Source organism: Neofelis nebulosa, chromosome 6 (genome assembly GCF_028018385.1).
Source record: "Neofelis nebulosa isolate mNeoNeb1 chromosome 6, mNeoNeb1.pri, whole genome shotgun sequence".
NCBI classification, from domain to species: Eukaryota; Metazoa; Chordata; class Mammalia; order Carnivora; family Felidae; genus Neofelis; species Neofelis nebulosa.
Genome location: NC_080787.1, coordinates 103,137,599 through 103,158,042, shown reverse-complemented (window position 1 = coordinate 103,158,042; position 20,444 = coordinate 103,137,599). Strand labels below are relative to the sequence as shown.

At 43.0% G+C, this 20,444-nt stretch overlaps 1 protein-coding gene across 3 annotated transcripts in view; it reads left to right on the top strand.

The window, feature by feature from the left end:
* Positions 1-18,366, top strand: part of SLC22A16 (solute carrier family 22 member 16) — a 41,930-nt gene extending 23,564 nt beyond the window's left edge. For all 3 annotated transcript variants that reach the window (XM_058734965.1, XM_058734967.1, XM_058734966.1), the window contains exons 4-8: positions 2,988-3,519; positions 6,971-7,098; positions 9,829-9,938; positions 11,373-11,472; positions 17,974-18,366. In XM_058734965.1, coding sequence (XP_058590948.1) covers positions 2,988-3,519; positions 6,971-7,098; positions 9,829-9,938; positions 11,373-11,472; positions 17,974-18,183 — 1,080 coding nt within the window. In that variant the 3' untranslated portion in view covers positions 18,184-18,366. The remainder of the gene's footprint in view (positions 1-2,987; positions 3,520-6,970; positions 7,099-9,828; positions 9,939-11,372; positions 11,473-17,973) is intronic.
* The last annotated feature ends 2,078 nt before the right edge of the window (positions 18,367-20,444 follow it).

Sequence of the window (20,444 nt, the reverse complement as noted above, 5' to 3'; positions counted from 1 at the left end):
GCAGACAGACCAATTTACTCACCACATTTATTGATCTGCCCACAGAATGTAATGCTAAGTAAGCAGACCAGGCCATTTCAGTAACCCTACAGTGTGGTGGGAAGGCAAGACACTTGAGGGGCCATCTTCAAAAATACAATGTTGACAATGGAGGCTCGACAATGGAGTGGTTTAAGTTGGGGTGGGGCAGGGGGAGCGGTGGAGAGTCTGGAGAGTCAGGGCTTTTTAGTTCTGAGGGACCGGTAAGAGAAGAATGTTCCAGGTAGACGCAGCAAGTGAGAAGGCCCCAAGTTGAGAAGGAATGAAAGGTCCAGACGTCTGGAGAGTAGAGAGGAGGTGAAATACCTTGATGAGGCTGAAGGGGAGGGAGATGGTTAGGAGAGGCTTAGAAGGTGATCAAGAGTTTGCTTGACTTCTTAAGGGCTGTGAGAATCTCCTGAAGGGGTTCAGGTGTGGTGAAGTGACCATTCTGGCTGCTCTGTGGGGGTAGATGTGAAGAACAGAATGTTACTAGTGGAGGTGACAGGTGTGAAGGGATCCAAGCAGTCTTTGGGGATAATATAGGCAGTTGTGTACAGATTGTCTGAACCCAATGACAGAAGTAACCAATAGGAAGTGGGAGTGGACTCAAGAATTAATATGGAAAAAAAAAAAACTTGTCATGGACTGATGTTACTGCTTAACTTAATGGAGAAATTTATAGTATTTTACAATGATCACAATCTTTGTTTGGGTACCGTAACAGCAGCAAACATTTACCAAACAACGAGACTCTTGGATGTGGGAGTCCTCATTATCAGGGTTCATTGTCTGAGTGTTGCAATTATGAGGCTGTATGGAGAAATGAAGGCTGTTGTCACAAAAATATTAAACTGAACTTTAATGCGGAGGCCCCACTAAGCACACCCCTACTTACTACTATTGTCATCCTGTCACAGGAAATTGCTTGTAGGTTAGTTAGCCTCTTTGTGACTCTCTGATGCAAGGTGAAATTGCAGGTCTTACAAAGGATGTTTGATTACAAAATGTCTTTGAAAACGATGGGGGAAAACTGAATCCTACCCAAATCCCTTGGCCAGTTGGGATGTGGCTGAGATAGACAAGTTAACTTATGAAGAAACTGACGTCCGCAGGATAATGACATGATGAGCCTTCAAAAGAATATGATTTGAATATCAAAGGATTAGGAGATGCTTTTGGCTTTCAAATAATTTTGCAAAAATTAACTTTATGATTTGTGTTATAAAAGTCAAATGTGAAATAATCCTGTAGGAAAAATTCTAATCCTTTCGTCATGCCTCCCACAAAAAAAAAAATCCATCATTTGATTTGTTCTTTGTTTACTCCAAGAATGACCACATAATATTATAGTCTAATTTTTGATAAAGATAGGCTTAATTTCAAAATAATTTTCCCTGGTTTTTAAAATTGTAGTTTCCCATTCCCACCAACAGTGCACATAACATAAAATTTCCTATCTTAATCATTTTTAGGTATACATTTAGGGTCATATTAAGTATATTCATGTTGTGGTACAATCAAAACCACTATCCATCTCCAGAACTCTTTTCATTTTGCAAAAATTGAAACTCTTATACCCATTAAACAGTAAGTCATTTCCTCTTCCACCCAGCCCCTGGCGACCACCATTCTACATCCATGAAATCTACATGATTTCGACTATACTAGGTACCTTATATAAGTGGAATCATACAGTATTTTATCTTTTTGTGATTGGCTTATTTTACTTAATATAATGTTCTTAAAGTTCATGCATGTTGTAGCCTGTGTCAGAATTTCCTTCCTTTTTGAGGCTGAATGATATTCTATTGTATATACCACATTTTGCTTATCTATTCATCTGTCGATGGATGCTTGGCTTGCTTCCACATTTTAGCCATTGTGAATAATGCTGTTACCAACATGGGTGTACACATATTTCTTTGAGATCTTGCTTCCAGTTATTTTGGGCATGTATCCAAGGTAGGGCTGCTGGATCATATGGTAATCTATTTTTAGTTTTTGGGGGGGAATCCCCATGCTGTTTCCCACAGCAGCTGTATCATTTTACATTCCCACCAAAAAGTGCACAAGGGTTCTGATTTCTCCATATCTTTGTCAACACTTGTTACTTTCTGTTTTGTTTTTTGTTTTTTTTTTTTTGTTGTTTTATAGTAACCATCCTGATGGTTACGGGGTGGTATCTCATTGTGATTTTGATTTGCATTTCCCTAATGGTTAGTGATGTTGAGCATCTTTTCATGTGCTTATTGGCCATTCATATATCTTTTTGGAACAATTCATATCCTTTGCTCATTTTGAATTGGATTGTTTGTTTTGCTGTTGAGTTTTGGGAGTCTTCTATATATTCTGGGTATTAATTTCTTATCAGATATATAATTTGCAAATATGTCATTCCATACATTGCCTTTTCACTCTGTCGGTAGCGTCCTTTGATGCACAGATGTTTTTAATTTTCATGAAGTCCAATTTGATTACTCTTTTCTTTTGTTGCCTGTTAAAAAAAAGTTTCAGTCAAATCTTTTTCTTCCCATCAGTTGCCATAATTTTTTGTCCCCATTTAACAATTTTGGATTTAATAATAAGGGCCTCTTGTATATAGGTAAATTGGTATGCACATTCACATTTACATTAACTGGGAAATAAATTCACACTGTAGAGGAATACTTACATGAAACAAGAGGTAGGGTCTAACATATATTGTACATATCCACTCGTTTATCTCATACTTAACCTCTCAAGTTTGGCCATTTGGGGAAGCAGGGGTGGGGGAAGAATGAAAAAACCCATTTGAAGAAGAAGGATGGATTGGATGAAACACCATTTTATAAATGTGGTATGGCTTTCAGAAAACAATTTTTGTCATTTTCTTTCTTGCCTATGTGTGATTTACAGAGAGATCAGACCCCTTAGCAGTTATAAATATGACCTTAAATCTGGACCACCCTCCCTGCTTTGTTTTTCAGTCTGGAAGTGGCTATCTCGTGGTGGTGTTTGTCTATGTGACGGAATTTATTGGCATGAAGTCTCGGACGTGGGCATGCATCCAGATGCATTCCTTTTTTGCAGTTGGAACAATGGTGGTGGCTTTGACAGGCTACTTTGTCAGGACCTGGTGGATCTATCAGATGGTCCTCTCCACAGTGACTATCCCCTTTGTCCTGTGCTGTTGGATACTCCCAGAGACACCTTTTTGGCTTCTCTCAGAGGGAAGATGTGAAGAAGCACAAAAAGTAGTTGATACAATTGCCAAGTGGAATAGGGCACGCTCCTGTAAGCTGTCAGAACTGTTGTCACTGGATCTAAATGGTCCCGTTGGTAATGAACCCCTTGAAGTTAAGAAGCACAACCTGTTAGATCTATTTTATGACTGGAATGTTGGAACAAGGACCCTTACTATTTGGCTGGTTTGGTTCACTGGGTGTTTGGGATTCTACTTCTTCTCCTTGAATTCTGTTAACTTAGGAGGCAATGAATATTTAAACCTCTTCCTCATGGGTAAGTAGTTAAATTATATGTAAGTGTAGCAATGAAGTAACATTTCTACCATGTTTTTAGTGTGTTTTCATTGTCCGTTCTCTACCAAGAACAATACTGCCAACCTTATTACTATGGTCTCTTTTAGGGTTTATATACTGGAACACAAGTGTATATTTTCTTTCAAAATAATGCAAACAGTCAGAAGAATTTAGTCCCTTCTTCTTTCCCTGCTTCTGCTCCTTGCTTGCTTCCTTCCTGGAAGCCCATCCCCTCAGAACTGTCTTTGAGAGGTAACATCTATTAACGTCTGGCTTGTACCCTTTTAGATCTCTTTCTGTGCATTTCCAGACATTTGTGCAGATAAAGAGATCATTCACTGCTTATTCTTCTTTGTAATTTGTTTTCCTTTTAAAACTTAATATGGCTTAGAGATCTTCTGGTGTCTTTCTACCTTCAAAAGTCCTTAATTTAGGCATTTCAGGCAGTGAAATCACTTAAATGCAACTATAATTTTGTTGTCATGCTTCTTTCATTTTAGTATAGTGGGTTAAAGTGGATCCAGATTTTGCTGTGACATCTTGAAGCATGACTCCTAGGGTCAACCAAATTCAGACCAAACATGAGAGAAATATGAGAAACCTATATTTGTCTGTCTAGCCTTAACTCCTGGTTATTTTCACATAGGCTGTCTGCATTTGATATTATCCTCAGAAAAGCTTGCTTTTACATTTTCACACATAGATATCATCCCTTCTCATTAAAGTGCTCTGATGACACTTCTGTGTTTGTTTATTAGAGCTCAGCAGGAATTATGAGAGAAGTCGTTTTAAGAAAAGAAAAAAAAACCCTTTTTTTTCTCTTTTTGGGCAAGCCAACAAGTTTGCAGAGTCCGGCTTGAATTCAAACCCATTCTATGTGCCGGTTTGAGAAATGACACAGAATTCCTAGGACAGGGCAGCAAATGGCAGGAGAACCAAGTGGGGCAGGGTGTGACATAGGGACGCTTTTGGCAACCTGGAGTTTTAGAGCGTTACGATATAGTTTCTTAATTGTAATGGAGATATAAATTCTCAAGAAACTGGGACATCCCCTAAATATAAAAATGTCTCTAAGATAAATATACATGGTTTTATATTCTCTACTGTCTTGGATTTTTCCTGTCATCACCCTTCCCAGAAGTCCTCTTGCTGACAGGTGCTTCCAGTTGAAATTCCTACGCTGGGAAATTTTTGAACGAGTTTTTATCTCCGGAGATGGGCTGGGGCTGGTGGGCATTTCAGCTCAAGTTTTGGGTGATAAATGCTTCAGTAGCTTCAAGACATCCGGGGATAGGAGCGGAATTGGGCCTGAGTGATTAGAGAGATTATATATTATAGAGTGAGGAAAGTAATGGCAGATTGTCCTAATCCCGTGACGCTTGGGCCTCACTGCTTGTGCCATTTATATCCCAGACACTTTCAAAATTAGATGTAGTATCAGTATCCTGAAGTGACAACTCAAGGAAAACCAGTGTAGGGTACTTTAAATGCTCTTCAGCCATTTCACAGTTGCCGCCCAAGCGTTGCTAGACTCCAGGAGTCAGGCAGGGAGGGGGGCAGTGGGGGAGGGAGGCTGCAGGAGAGGAGTCTTGGCTCCTGAAGACCTTGCTTCTAGTCCCTGAGCTGTCACTTACTCATCCCGCTCAAAGCAGTTAATCTCCGTTGTAAAGTGGGGACACTAACCCAGGGCTCCCCCCATGCGGCTCTTTTGTGGATCGTTGTCTCTTATTTGACCTTGAAAAGTGCTTGATAAAGTCTTGGAAAAAAAAAAAAAAAGAGTAGAGTAACAGATGTACAGACTGATCCGGCCTGAAAGCATGGACTTTATCACAGGGTCCAGAGTCTGTGGCAGGGAGGCATTTCCTCCAGAGGTGTCTGTTTTCCATTTCAGTGAAACAGAGAGACCGGCTGTCAAAGGCGGCTTATTTTTTGCCTTTGCCTGAGCCACTGTTTTTGAGCAGCGGCAACTGAGTTTAGTTTCTAATGTACTACTAAGACCATTCACTCCGAAAATATGTTATCTACCCCTGTGACGTGTTCAGAAGCTGTGGGAGACGTACAGACAGATGCACACCTGCCTCTCCAGGTGTTTGTGGTGTTCTGTAGTTGCAAGGACAAGTGCAGGTCGCTCCTAAGAGGTGGTCGCCCGGTTGTGTCCCGAGCTTAGGTGAGCTGCAGAGGGAGGAAGGAACTTGAAGACTGAATTACATGGACGATCTGAGCTGCGAAAAGATGGCAGTTTCCTAAGGGCGGTTGTGGGGTTTGTGCAGCTGGGTCAAGCTTGCTCCCTGTTTCATTGTGGCGGTAGATACATAGCTTTTTTGCTCTGGGTCTTCGATGCAAACTTTGGTTTTGCAAGAGAAGAGCTTTTAGGTCAGTTATGGACTAGATCCAGCTCTTTACTTTTGCTGTGGGGCAGTAAGAAGAGGCCAGAGGAAGTTTTTGTTCTATAGGGGATTTTTTTTCTTCAAGTTAATTTATTTGGTTTGAGAAAGAGTGAGCACGAACAGGGGAGAGGCAGAGAGAGAATCCCAAACAGGTTGCCCACTGTCAGCACACAGCCCCACGTGGGGCTTGATCCCACAAACCCTGAGATCATGACCTGAGCTGAAATCAAGAGTTGGATACTTAACCGACTGAGCCACCCAGGTGCCCCTAGTGTTAGATTTTTAAATATTTTTTAATGTTTTATTTTATATTTGAGAGAGAGAGAGAGAGAGACAGAGCATGAGCATGAGCAGGGGAGGGGTGGAGAGAGAAGGAGACACAGAATCTGAAGCAGGCTCCAGGCTCCCAGCGGTCAGCACAAAGCCCGATGCGGGGCTCTATCCCACAAACCCTGAGATCATGATAGGAGCTGAAAGCAAGAGTTAGAGGCTTAACCAACTGAGCCACCCTGACGCCCCTTGTGTTAGAGTTTTAAATGTTTACTTTTGGGTTTGAAACCCATCACACATTTTCATTAGTTTGTGTAGCTAGCCGACACTGAATTTTCTACTTAGTTCCCAAATTTAAAGTTACTAATATAGAAGTTTTCCTAGTTCTGCCAAGCACAAGAAACCAAAGAGCAGAACTTATCAATGTCATCTATGAATTTACTTATTTATTCATCCGACAGGTCTGTCCTCTGGACACCACGCTGTGTACTGGGGAGCTGACAGCCTGGTAGGGGGCAGGATCCCTGGGACAGGTGATAAGTGCCAGGTGGATTGTGTGAGCATCAGTGCCCTTCACAGGAAACATCCTCCTCACTCCAGGGGATTTAAAAGGGTTAGGTCTTGCCGCCTTTCAGGCAGTCAATGGGTGTTCTTGGGGGCTCCTGGAAGTGGGGAGAGGGCTAACCATTCCTTTTGGGTGGTGGGTTAGAAGGAGAGGTCCCCTTGTGCAGTTGGTTGCCATGACTTACAGAGAGCCCTTTTGCTCAATGACAGGTGCAGTGGAAATTCCTGCCTACATCTTCATGTGCTTGGGGATGGACAGTATAGGGAGAAGAAAAGTTCTGGTGTTCTCCCTTATCTCAGGTGCACTGCTCTGTGGTGTCATTATGGTGATCCCCAAGGTGAGTTATTTTTTGTTTTCTTTAGGGCACGGTTAGTTATATTATCACAGGAAGTATGAAGATCCATTCAGACATATGAACAGCATATATACATAACATTTTTAAATGTTTTCTTTAAAAAAAACCATTCTTTCTGTGTTATATAAATAATACATGTTCATTGTAAAAAAAAATTAAGGAAAAATATGTTAAAAAAAAAAAAAGCCTGTAATCTCACTTCCCAGAGATGGCCCGTGTTGCATTTTGTAAACACAATGATCCTGAATGAGGAAAGTAGATCACGCCTTCCAGTGATTATCATTATCTTAAACATTCATTCATTTAACAAATATGTATCTGGCATCTCTTATGTGCCAGGAGTCCTTCTAGTTGCTGGAGACACACAGTGAATCAAGTTTCTAGAAGTATGAAGAAAAACAAAACAAGATAAGGGATAGAGTGTATTTGTGTGTGTGTGTGTGTGTGTGTGTGTGTGCACGTGTGTGTGACATGTGTACTATTTTATTTTATCCAGGGTGATGGGGGATGGTGTGCTTCTCAGAGAAGGTGACAGCTGATTAGAAACCTGAAGGAGGGAGGAAGCCATAGAGACATCTGAAAGATAAAATGAATTTTATATTCAGGACTATTTTAATTTGAATATCTTGTTTTTCATTGCAGTAGATTAGTCGTTTCCAATTTCTAGTATGCCTAAATCCCACAAGGAGCTTGTTCCTAAAAATGCAGTTTCTCACTGAGAAACTACTCAAACAACTTTCCTATTCCTGCATTTGGGCAAACTCCGTCCCCTAGAATAACTCTTGCGTCAAAAAGGGCTCCTTTTCTTCCCTTCCTCCCTGCCCAAATGTTATCAGAATCCATTTTCATTCTTGATTTGGAAAATATAGTCACTATAACAATACTTTAAAATACCTTCTATAATTTTCTGTAATGATTGTATCATTATCTAGCAATAGTATCTCAACATTTAGAGCAAGGCATTTTAAGTTTTGCATATTGTTTGAAATTTACTTTAAGTTACCCAGTGACTTCCTTTTGTAGTAATACTCCATTTAATTATCAAGGTTGGCAAATCAAATTGTTTATGTACCTGAAATTTCCAAGTGATTGATACACAACTAATATGAATGCAGTAAAAAGACTCAGAGGACCGTGAGGGGACTTCATCCATACCGTTTTTGGTTTGTTTAAAATAAATTTTTTGAAGTGTATTTATTTAATCTCATGAACTGTGAGATCATGACCGAAATCAAGAGTCGACGCTTAACCGACTTAGCCACCCAGGTGCCCCTAGTTTGCTTTTTTCAACGGTTTTTTTTTTTTTTTTTTTTTTTGGGACAGAGAGAGACAGAGCATGAACGGGGGAGGGGCAGAGAGAGAGGGAGACACAGAATTGGAAACAGGCTCCAGGCTCCGAGCCATCAGCCCAGAGCCTGACGCGGGGCTTGAACTCACGGACCGCGAGATCGTGACCTGAGCCGAAGTCGGACGCTTAACCGACTGTGCCACCCAGGCGCCCCATCCCTAGTTTGCTTTTTAAAGTAATTTGCAGCTATACTAGTTGAGTGATGGCAGCTGCTTTTGAGCTGGTGAAGATTTACGGGAGCCCCAGAACCTTTGAGTTATATAGTGGTTAAGCCCCAGTGGTAATGGGGAAGACAGGAAAGTAGATGACGGGGATTTCTAGAAACAGGGCACTAACACTTACCTACAAATTTCTCCCTTCTGATAAAATCTCTCCCCAAATGGCAATGTCAACACACTTCAGTTTTTTCAAGTGACATTAATTCATTCAGCAAATAACTGTCTACAAAAGGGACTGTCAACAAATTCATTCAGCAAACACACAGTTCATAGGGTGACAGTGTGACATTAGTTGCTTTATCAGAGGCATCATCAAATCTCAGTGATTTCCCAAAGCAGATATTTATTTCTCGTTCTTGGCAAGTTTGATGTGGATGCACCTGGTTGTTGGCAGAAGTGGAGGGAGAGTATCTGGCTCCATGGAGTTATTCAGGGATTCAGGTAGACCAAGGTGCTGCCACCCTCAACGTAGGGACTCCAGGGTCACCTGAGTCTCAACATCCAGCCGGCAGATAGGGGAGGAGAGAAAAGATGGAAAGTGGGAGGTCTTTGTAAACACAGCGGAAAGTGGAGCACAGCAGGGACAGCAGAAACAGAGTTGGAGGCGCTGAGGGGGGTTTCACTGTTGAGGAATGTTATCAGCCAAAAGAAGAAAAAAAAATGTTTTAATAGTTCAGTTTATCACCTTCAAATTATCTTCTGAAGATAATTTATAATCTAGAGGATTACTGTCACAAAGGACACAATTTGTTTTTATGGCTCTTTGATTCCTTTCCAGAAGGAGTAGGTCATTTACTTGTGGATCATTTCCAGAAGGAGTAGGTCAATTACTTGTGGAACCAGGACCATCTGGGCATGTCTCATTCCAAAGCAGCCTCTGCAAATGGCTTTTCTAATTGGGTAATTTGAAATCTCCAAGGCTGGGAGGAGGCACAATTAAACTTTTCCCTAAATTTCAAAAAGATGGAAAGCTTTTCCAGACCAGGAGTAGAGATTACAAAACAAATTCAGAGAAATAAAACTTTTTATTGTTCTGAAAAATCCTGGGTAGTTAGAAAGCTTTAAATAATAATGTTAAAGATTTTATATTTTCTGTTTAAAAGTATTACTTATGATGGTCTATTTTGCTAATCCATGTCTTTTCAGAATTACTTTATTTGGACTGTGGTGGTGACCATGGCTGGAAAATTTGCCATAGGGGCAGCGTTTGGCCTCATTTACCTTTATACAGCAGAGCTGTATCCAACCATGGTAAGGTAAGAACTACTTATTTTTCTTCTGTTTCCTTGTTGTCTTTTACTTACATGTCATTTCAATATATTTGGCCTTTGAGTATAAATGCTTTCTTTCGGTAGCAGTTACTGGAGCACTGAGATAATGGGAAAGTTACAGGATGACGCTAATTCCGAATCTGAGGCTTTGTCTACACTTCATTAGCAAGGATATTAAAGAAATTGTTTGTGAAATCACACTCTATTATTCTAGAACCATTCTAAATCTCAAGTGCAGTTGACTTACACTGACTCTCCATACGACTCAAGGCTAATCTTCTCAGGATGTGTCTCTTGATGTTCTGATGTCACTTGTCTTAATTTTTAGGGCTGCTGTAACAAAACACCAAAGTTTGGGTCAAACAGCAGAAATCTTTTTTCTGGAGGCTGGAAGTCCAAGATCAAGGTGTTTGGCAGATTTGGTTTCTCCTAGAGCCTCTCTCCTTGGTTTAATAAGAGATTCTTATGCACTTAAAAAATACAGTTTGTCCTTCTTACTAGATATTCTGTAAGGTTTCCTTACATAACTTTTAACAAAAAGCACATTAAGGTATTGCTTGGGGCTCCTGGGAGGCTCAGTTAGGCCTCCGACCCTTGGTTTTGGCTCAGGTCATGATCTCACTGTTTCATGAGATCGAGACCCAAGCACTGGCAGTGCAGACCCTGCTTGGGATTCTCTATCTCCCTCTCTCCCTCTGCCCCTGCCCTGCTCACACTGTCTGTCTCTCTCAAAATAAATAAATAAACCTAAAAAAAGATATTGCTTGGCTTTAAAAAATTGAAATAGAATGTTCCACAGGTATAAATCTTCCGTTCTCCCAAATTCCCATTCCCTACCCCAAAGGAATTCCTGCTCTAGAAGGCTGATGTTATTCTCAATGTTAGACTGAATGAATATACAGAAGGGCCTCATCTGCATAGCAAAGGAAGAATGGTTTATCTTTTTTTTTGGTTTTGAACTCTCTGTATGCTTGTATACACCACTGTTTCACAGAACGTGGATATAGATCACAAGTGATTCTTGAAACAGTGTGAAATGATTTTCAAGTATATTAGGCCGAGCGTAAGTGTTCTTAGGTTTATTCTGTGCTGGGCGTGCGGACAGGGGCTGCCTCTGTGCTCCGCTGGGCTTCAGTTCTGGCTGCTGTCTTTTTTTTTTTTTTTAACATTTTATTTATTTGGTTTTTTTTTGTGAGAGAGAGAGAGAGAGAGACAGAGCACAAGTGGGGGAGAGGCAGAGGGAGAGGGAGACACAGAATCCAAAGCAGGGTCCAGGCTCTGAGCTGTCAGCACAGAGCCCAACGTGGGGCTCGAACTCACAAACCGAGAGATCATGACCTGAGCTGAAGTCGGACGCTTAGCCGACTGAGCCACCCAGGCACCCCGTGGCTGCTGTCTTAACGCTCCTCCCGTTTGCAGGTCACTGGCCGTGGGAAGCGGCAGCATGGTGAGCCGCGTGGGAAGCATCATGGCCCCGTTCTGCGTTTACCTCTCCAGCATTTGGAACTTCCTACCACAGGTGTCCATCAGTTTATAGGCCCTCACTGAGACAGCAGAGAGGCAGAGCAGCTAACTGCCTTCTATCTCTTTACTCATTGGAAGTCAATTTGTAATTCAATGATGGAGGTTTCTAGAAACGTGATTAACAGCTCACCAGGCGGTAAGTAGAGTGGTGGCCGCTGTTTTCCTGTTGGTCGATCCCTTCCACCACTGGTGAGCTGTTAACTGCAATCGTGCCCACTGTGGAGGGACCCTCTCCCCTCCCATCTCACGCAGCTGCGTGGGGAGAGCTCTGTTGTCCGTCCTCCCTCTGGGTTCCCACTGCATGCCTGCTGGTCAGGGTCAATTCTGGAGGCTGCCTGCCGCTTGGAGGGTTCTGTGTGCCTGGTGGAGAGGTTTAGGGTCCTGGTTTTCAGCTTACCTGAAACTTGACAGGCTCTTCATGGTGAGGAGGAAGAAGATGGGAAGCAGGTGGGGTGGGAGGTTAGGGAGGCAGGGAGGGTTTGGGGGCGGCCCGAGGTGCTCTGAGACTAGGGGGAGAGCCCTGGGTCTGTGGCCCTCTCCCCCTTCCTTCAGGTGCCCTCTCCTGAATTTCTTTGCCGTAGCTCAGTCTAGGCTGTCCCCTCTCGTCCTCAAGGTTCCTCATTCTTTTTCTGGGTTCCCCTTAACTAGACTCACTCTCTGGGAGCCGTCCTGGCTATCCTCCCCCAGTCCCTGCATGGATAACCTCTTCTCAGTTCTTCCTTCCCTTCCAAGCTGCAAACCCACCCTTCCGCTGGGCTCATGGATATTCTCCCTGGGTGTCTCACAAACGAAGTCAGCTTTTCCCAGACTGAAGGGGTCAGTGCCTTAGAGCCCTTCTCCTCTGCCTCCCACTTTGGGAGGCAGCCTGACGAGCATCAGTGTTTCATTTACCCTGTGCTTCTGTCCCTCTCTCCTCCCAACCCATGACCCCAAATCCTCCCCTTCTTTCTCAAAACCACCCCAGCTTGCCTGCTTCCAGTTCAGTTGCCCCCACCTTCTGCCTCCCAGATCCTCTCCTTGCGCTCACCCCCACCCCATCAGAAGAGTTTGCCAGACCACAGCTCTGACCCAACTGCCCCGTCACCTTCAGAATGGACTAAACTCCAAGCTCTTCCGGATGTTGAAGTCCTTTCCAGATGGACCCCCTGCAGATCGCCCCTGTCCTGTTTTCTTTCCTCACCCACTTCCCTCCTCTGCACCCTTCTCTCCTCCTATGCCTGCTCCCCTCTGCAGAGAAGCCTCCTCCCATCTCCGCTTGCTAAACTTGCATGTACCCTTTAAGAGGCAGAGCAAACCCAACTTCTCTGAGAAAGACCTGGATCCGTGACCCCACCTCTCCCTTTCTCAGTTTGCGTAGCATTTCATATGTGCCCCTTTCCCAGCCCACAGCCACAGTCTGGCTTTATTATCTTCATGCATGTTTTTGTCCCCCTCCTTAAACTGTTGGCTTCTTGCAAGACAGGGCACTTTGTATCCCCACAACTGTGTCCAGCAAAAGCATTTCCCTCACCCTGTGTGCCACTCACATTATAATGTATTTGATATTTTAAATCAAATAGACTGGCTTTTTAAAATTAGCTTTGTCTTCAACACTATTGTCAGAGAAGTCATGTGTTTTGCTAGTTATCGGTTTTTCAAAATACAGTAACAAAATCTCACAATAGAACAAAGTGTGTGGTGCTACCTTAAAAAAATCACCTTGCACGCACAGGTACACCTGCTCTTTGGATGTCTTTGGGAATCTCACGTTCCAGCAACAGGCACTCAGTCAAGTTTGCTTAACTGAGGTGTTGGGATGCCAGCATATTTTATGGGCTGACCCTGAGGTTGAGAAACGATATGTGCTGTCTAGCCTGTGCGGGGAGGTGTTTTTGGAGAGCCCACCATCCTTTTTAGGGCATGGGCTTTTCTAGAAGCATCTCCTTTAGGCTAGCACTTTGTGTTCCTCATTAAATAAATAGAAGATAAAAATGGAGAAGGCGTTTTTGAAACCAATAAGCTGAAACATACAGAAGATACATATAAAAATACTAAAAACTAATAAAGATGAAAAAAAAAAAGACACCCGTAAGAGTCAATTAGGGGCTATGTAGTCAAAAGGGATTTTAAATTTTATACAACAGATACTTAAATGGCACTTGTTATGCAAAACCACAAAAATTGGTCTTCATAGAATGCAGATACTGTTCATTGCTATCCCCATTTTACAGATGAGGCTGATGAATAGAAAGTAATCATTAGCCCCAGGTCACATACCCTAGAGGTGACAGAGCTTGGATTCAAACCAAATACGAGATTTTGTTACTGTATTTTGAAAAACCGATAACTAGCAAAACACCCATGAGGTTAAACAAACAGTACAAAAGGGAATACTATAAAAACTGAGCTCCTCCTCTACCCTGACCTGGAACCGTCCTAGTCCCCTTTCCCCAAGATGACCCGTCAGGAGGATCTTGTATATATTTGCAGGACTATTCTGTGAATATGGTTCCTTTGGATGCAACAGATGTTGCTTGTTGTTTTAAATGAATAAAAACAATAAATGATTAAGTTTCTCATTCAGCTTATTTACCGAGTCAAACTGCCTAAGGAGCCAATATTTTCATTTGAAGGAATGGAAATGCTAAACTAAAAGATAAGTTTGTCTTTCTCTTTTGAAAAGAAGCACATGAAAATCACTCATTCTGATGCTTCTCTTATCAACCGTTGTTTTCTGGTAATCTGAAAAAGAGTGGACTCTAATTCATATCAGTTTTGAATTCGTCATTGAGTTTGGCAAAGATTTACTGAGTGTTGATTTTGAACCAATCCCTCTGTTAGGTGCTATGGAGCAGAGATGAGAGAAACAGCCTCTTCTTGAGAGACATCGGTCCAGTGTGGTGGGGAAGGCCAAAGAGCAAACCATCCCGAGCCCCAAAGACAAGGGCTGTAGATGAAGGCTGCATGTAGGGAATGCCAGAGTTATGAGTTGTAGGAGAGGGCCACCAACCCAGGCTAAGGCCAGAGGGGAGGCTTCCTGGAGGAGGGGGCCTTTAATCTGTGTCTGGAAGAGCCAGTGAGGGTCTGCCAGGGGACAAGGAGAGAAGGGAATTCTAGGCAGGGGGAATGAAACAGGATGCTGTTGAAAAAAACAAAACAAAACACCAGACGCCGAATAGAAGCGAGGCAAGATTTTATTCACGGCTGGGCCAAACCTGATCTCCTGATCTTAAGGAGAAAAAAGTGCAGAGAATGGCCCCGAACAAAAGTAGCAGTGAGCTTATGTGGATTTTAGCAAGTCAGAGTACGTCATTATTTAGTTAACCAATTACAATTTATAGCATTTCATGGTAGCCATTCATATTGTGACACAGAGACGTTAGTCTTGGCGAGAACCTATCAATTTAAAGTTCTTTGTCCTAAGAGGGTTTAAAATGACCATAGTTAGACACCTAAGATACCGTGGGGAATGAGTTCGTGACTTTTTACATGTTGGTCTTGTCTAGGCTAGATCTTGGTAGAAGGGGTGGGGGAACGTTTTGCAACCTAAGTTATCTATTTAGCAAGCAGGCGAAGTTACAGAAGAGAGATAGGCGGTTAGTAATTTCCCATAACCCTAATAGGGAACTACATAAGCTTTTTATCTCAATTATTCATGAAAGGTGAGTTTAAGCCGAACTCATGTACAATAAGCTTTCTGATATCTTATAAGTTGACCTATTACAGGGAACAGGAAGGCAACAGCTTACAAGAAAAAAGGAGGGGCGCCTGGGTGGCTCAGTCGTTTATGCCTCCGACTTCGGCTCAGGTTACGATCTCACGGTCCGTGAGTTCGAGCGCCCTGTCGGGCTCTGGGCTGACGGCTCAGAGCCTGGAGCCTGCTTCCGATTCTGTGGCCCCTTCTCTCTCTGCTCCTCCCCCGTTCATGTTCTGTCTCTCTCTGTCTCAAAAATAAATAAACGTTAAAAAAAAAAAAAAAAAAAAAGAAAAGAAAAAAGGAACATGACCAGTTTGGGTTTGGGGGCGAGCTTATTGCTAACAGCTAGGGTGGGTTGTGGGTGTCAGGAGATAAATCTGGAAAAACAGGCAGGGATGTCAAAGGAGGTCAGAAGGGAGGTGCATGCCTACTATAGTCGGCTTAGAGATGACAGGATGGAAAAGTCGCCTCCGCAGGACCTGGTGACCCGTTGGTTGTGCTGGAGGTGGGGAGCAGGAGGGATGCCAGAGCCATTCTTGGGGCTGGAAGGAACCCAGGAGGAGTCACAGGGTTGAAGTGGGGAAGGACAGCGCCCTGGAACTGTGTGTGATGAGTGTGAGGCACCTGCAGGACGGCCGGCAGAGGCGTCTGGGAGGCAACGCCTTTCCAGGTCTGGAACTGGGGGGGTTGGGAGGGGGGAGTGGGTGTGGGAGTCGTGAGGGAGGGGTGAGCAGACTGAAGAGCAGAGCCCTAGGAACGATGGCATTTAAGGTGTGATGGAAGGAGGGCCCGGGTGCGGCAGCCAGGGAGGTGGGGAGGTGACCAGGACCCCAAAGGAAGAGAGGAGGTGAGGAAGGCAGGAGAGGACAGCGGCCAAGAAGGACCAGGACAGGAAAATGTCTGTTTGGTTGGCAGCTAGGAGTCTGTGGCTTGGGAAGCGCGGCTCCTGTGGGTGGAAGGAGAGGGAGAGAGGACAGCGGGAAGCAGTGGCCGTCGTGCAGGGGATGAGCCAGCAGCCAGAGTGGTGTAGGCCCAGGCTGAGGGCCTCTCTGGCTTCTTTGAATGATAAAATCACATTTATTGACTGCTTACCGTGGTCAGGCACTGTTTAAGTGCCTTGAATGTGTCCTTTAATTAAACCTTTCAACCGTCCTCTGAGGGAGGTACTATTGCTATTTCCATTTCATAGATATGGAAACCGAGGAGCCGGAAGTTTAGGTAGCTTGCTCAAGTTCACACAGGTAGCAAGAACAAGTTCCCAGGAGGAGTGGGTACAGAGATTATAAGAGGCTCGAGAACTGTTGTTTTTACTGAAGGAAAACAACCAGTGGAAAGGAAAAGGTCAAAAACCTGTGAGAAGGAGGGAGGCCTGTTGATAGAGGAGCCCCCTTCTGAGGCGGAGGCCGGAGGCAGTGGGGTCTGGAGAGGATGAAGGGAGAGTGAGAGGTGGGGCATGAGGGGTAGGGGCTTGTGAGGAGGCTGGAGGGGCTGGAGGGAGCTGAGCAGGGGGCCGGGAGACCAGGTCTTCTGTTGATAGAGAGGAGGGGCTGGAGGGCTATGGGTTTGTGTACTGCGGGACTCTTCTCACTGCCAAGCCAGAAAGAAAACCCCGGTCCTGTCTTGGATCTTCCAGTGATCCTATTTCTCGTTTCGACTTATTCGGTGGGTGTACCTGCTACTTCTCGAGGCACCAAAGATGCCTTCAAGCGTCCTTTGGAGGATCGCTTTGAATTCTGCTGCTGCTTCTAGGCTTGCTCATGTCTTTCTAAGCATTAGGTTAGCAGCGTTCCACAAAACAAAACCAAGCCCTGTCTTCTCAAGGCCACGCGTATTGTTGAGGCAGCCGTGCATCACGTCGTGGTTGCTCTGTGTGCTTTGCGTTTCACATTCTCAGAGGTGATAAAAGCACCAAGTATGTGGATTTATCGGGAAAACCATCTAATTTACAGGCTCTTCCCAGGCAGTAGTTTTGGCTGGACGAGTTTGAATTACATAAGGATGGAACACATTTTTACAGACTGTGTGGAGGTTTAGTTCCAGAATCCACCCAGCACCTCATACGGATCAACAGAGAATAGATATATAGATTTGCATTTTAAAAATTGAGGTAAAATTGGTGTAATGTGATTTGCATTTTTTAAAGGCACACACCTTGGTGCTAATCTAAAAGGTTGCCTTTGAGGTGTCAAAATTTGGAAAGTAAAGAAATACTGAATTTTTTTTAAGGAAATTAGATGGATCCTTACCCCCCCAAAGTAGCAATTAGTTTTCATTTGCTTTTGTTTGGTTTCTCCCTAAATTCTGTAGGCTTTGGTTCATTGAAACATTCCATTTGTGCGTTCATTCATTCATTCATTCATTCTGTGCCATTTATTGAACACTGACATTGTACCAGTTTTGGGGGTAAGGACAAGGTTGACCAAGGCAGTCTCTGACCATTGAGTCCCAACCCAAGGCTCAATTGCTGGGTTTCTCTATAAGACTCTGGAATCCGGGAAGATGCAATAAGGACTTTTTTTTCTCCATGCATCTCCTAGGACAATGCCTGCAAGAGTACTACTCTAGGCACAACTGGGATTTATTGAGTAGGTCTCCATAGTGGTCAATGAAGTGATGAGTGACCATTATGCCAGACTGCATAAGTAACCAAAGCCTAGTTCTGTAAAAGTAACCAAAGATTTCACCAGGAAATAAAAATGACAACTGTTACATCAGATTTCATTCTATTGCCTCTGAAAAAGGCTCAGAAATTATTATTCTGAAGGGTACGTTGCTTTCTGGGTGTGTCCCTTATTATTGTTTTTTTTAAATTCCTTCTAGTTGCTTGTTGGGATTTTGGCCTTCATCAGTGGAGTGCTGTCACTAATGCTTCCAGAAACCATGGGAAGGCCTCTGGCAACGACTTGGGAGGAAGCTGCCAAACAGGATACAGAAAAAGATAGTTCAGGCAAATTATTTCCCACAACCAATAATACTGCGTTGGAAAAAATAGAAGTGATTGACTCAGGGGTTTCTGGTCTTAGTGAATAAATGTGCTATATGTGCCGTCTAGCACCTGAAATATTGTTTACTTTCATGACTTTGTATTAGAGGAATATTATTCTCATCTCCTGAATGTGATTTGTATGTGTCTTTTAAAAATTTTTTGTAAGAAAGTCTTAAAATGATAATTTTGTAAAAGTAAAAGAAATAAAACCAAGATGAGAATTCTCATTTTTTACGCCGCTTTATTGCCACAAAATATTTCTTCCTATTTGTTCTTATATGTCATTGATTCTCAACCTTCCCCCCTGTCCCCTGCTGTGCCTGCCTGAGGGAAGACCCACACTGTCTTCAGGACCAGGGTCCTTGGGAACTGTGGACTGGGAAAAATGGGCATGGGAGCTTTTGACAAAGCCCTTTGAAGATTCTATTTCTGATATTCCTTTCCCTCTTAGGAGAATCCTAGCTCTAAATGCAAGTTTTATTCAGAAATGCTCTGTCAAAAAATGTTTGTCTTCATAATTTAACCGTGAAAACCATAGCTGCAGAAAAAACGGATCTTGCTTTCCAGCACCCTTGGGACACAAGGCATGAGTTTTCTAGTCTGACATTCTTATCTCTCCTAAATTTGCCGAATGCCCTCCCTAAGTCTCCTTCAAGCTACAGAGAAACTGTGGCATTTTAGTGCACTGCAAAATTTTTGTTTGCAGATCATCCAGGAAATTGACTCTAAGTACCATTTGGATCTATCACCAGTGTAAAAACAAACAAAAACAAAAACATTAAGTATTCATTTTTGAGAGGTTTTTTTTTACAGGAAGATTTTACTCTTTTTTTTTTTAAGTACTAAGTTTTGTTTCCTCAACTTTATCTAAAACCGTATTTTGCAAATATGTTCAGTTTATATTTTGCAAATATGTTCAGTTTAACATCCTGAACATTTCAACAGCAAAATTTGGGCATAATTTTACCTTTAGAAGAATACATTTCAGACAAGTTTGCTGTAAGTTTTGGACTTTTTCTTTCTTATGGTTTCATCAGAAGCTCATTATTTTTTTCTTCTTTGCTCTAGAAATCGAGCTGTCAGATACGCTTTATTGGAATTGGTGAAGTACTGGGGCACCTGGGTGGCTCAGTCAATGAAGTGTCCAGCTCTTGACTTCAGCTCAGGTCATGATCTCACGGTTCATGACTTTGAAACCTGCGTCCGGCTCTGTGTTAACAGTGCAGATCCTGCTTGGGATTCTCTCTCTTTCCCTCTCTCTCTCTCTCTCTCTCTGCCCCTCCCGTGCTTGCGTGCGTGGCGCGCTCTCTCTCAAAGGAAAAAAAAAAAGAATTTGGTGAAGTATTAGTGGCAGAGGCAAGTAAAAGGATTAAGACAACTTTATAGATACTGGTTTTTAAAAAGCATTGCTAAGGGGGAAAAAGGGATTTGCCCCGAATTATTCAGACTTTTTTATATTAATTCAGTTCCCTGGATAATCTCTCAGTTCTTCACTTGGCCTTTCCACTTGGAAAATAAAAAACCCCCCAAACCTCTCTCCCTTTGTAAGGAAAAACAAAATAATAGAAGGATATAAGAGGGAGATTATCTTTCTCTTTTATCTCACCTCTTCTTGTGTCTCTTTCTTTTTTTCCTTTAACCTTAGCTTGTTTTTCTTTTTTTAAAAAATTTTTTAATGTTTATTTATTTTTGAGAGATGCAGAGTGTGAGTGGGGGAGGGGCAGAGAGAGAAGGAGACACAGAGTCTGGAGCAGTCTCCAGGCTCTGAGCCGTCAGCACAGAGCCCAATGTGGGGCTCAAACTCACAACCTGTGACATCATGACCTGAGCTGAAGTCGGACGCTTAACCAGCTGAGCCACACAGGGGCCCCATTGTTTTTCAACTGTTACTTAGGTTTTTCCCTCTTAGTTAATCTTTGGTGTTTTCTCGACTTTCTTTCTATGGTCTATATTAGTTTGCTAAGGCTGCCATAGCAGAATACAGACTGGGGGGCTTCCACAACAGAAATTTGTTTCTCACAGTTCTGGAGACTGGAAGTTCAGGATCAAGATGCCTGCAATGTAGCTTTCATTTTAAGGCCTCTTCTCTTGGCTTGTGGGCAAGCCAGGGTCTCCCCATGTGCTCACATGACCTCTTCTTTGTGCCTGTGCACAGACAGAGCGAGTGAGCGAGAGAGACAGAGAGAAAGAGAGCAAGCAAGCTCTCTGGTGTCTCAAAAGGGCACTAATCCCTTCAGGAGAGCCCCCACTGTTTTTACCTCCTTGAACCTCACCAACATTTGGTCTCTAACACCCATGTATGTGT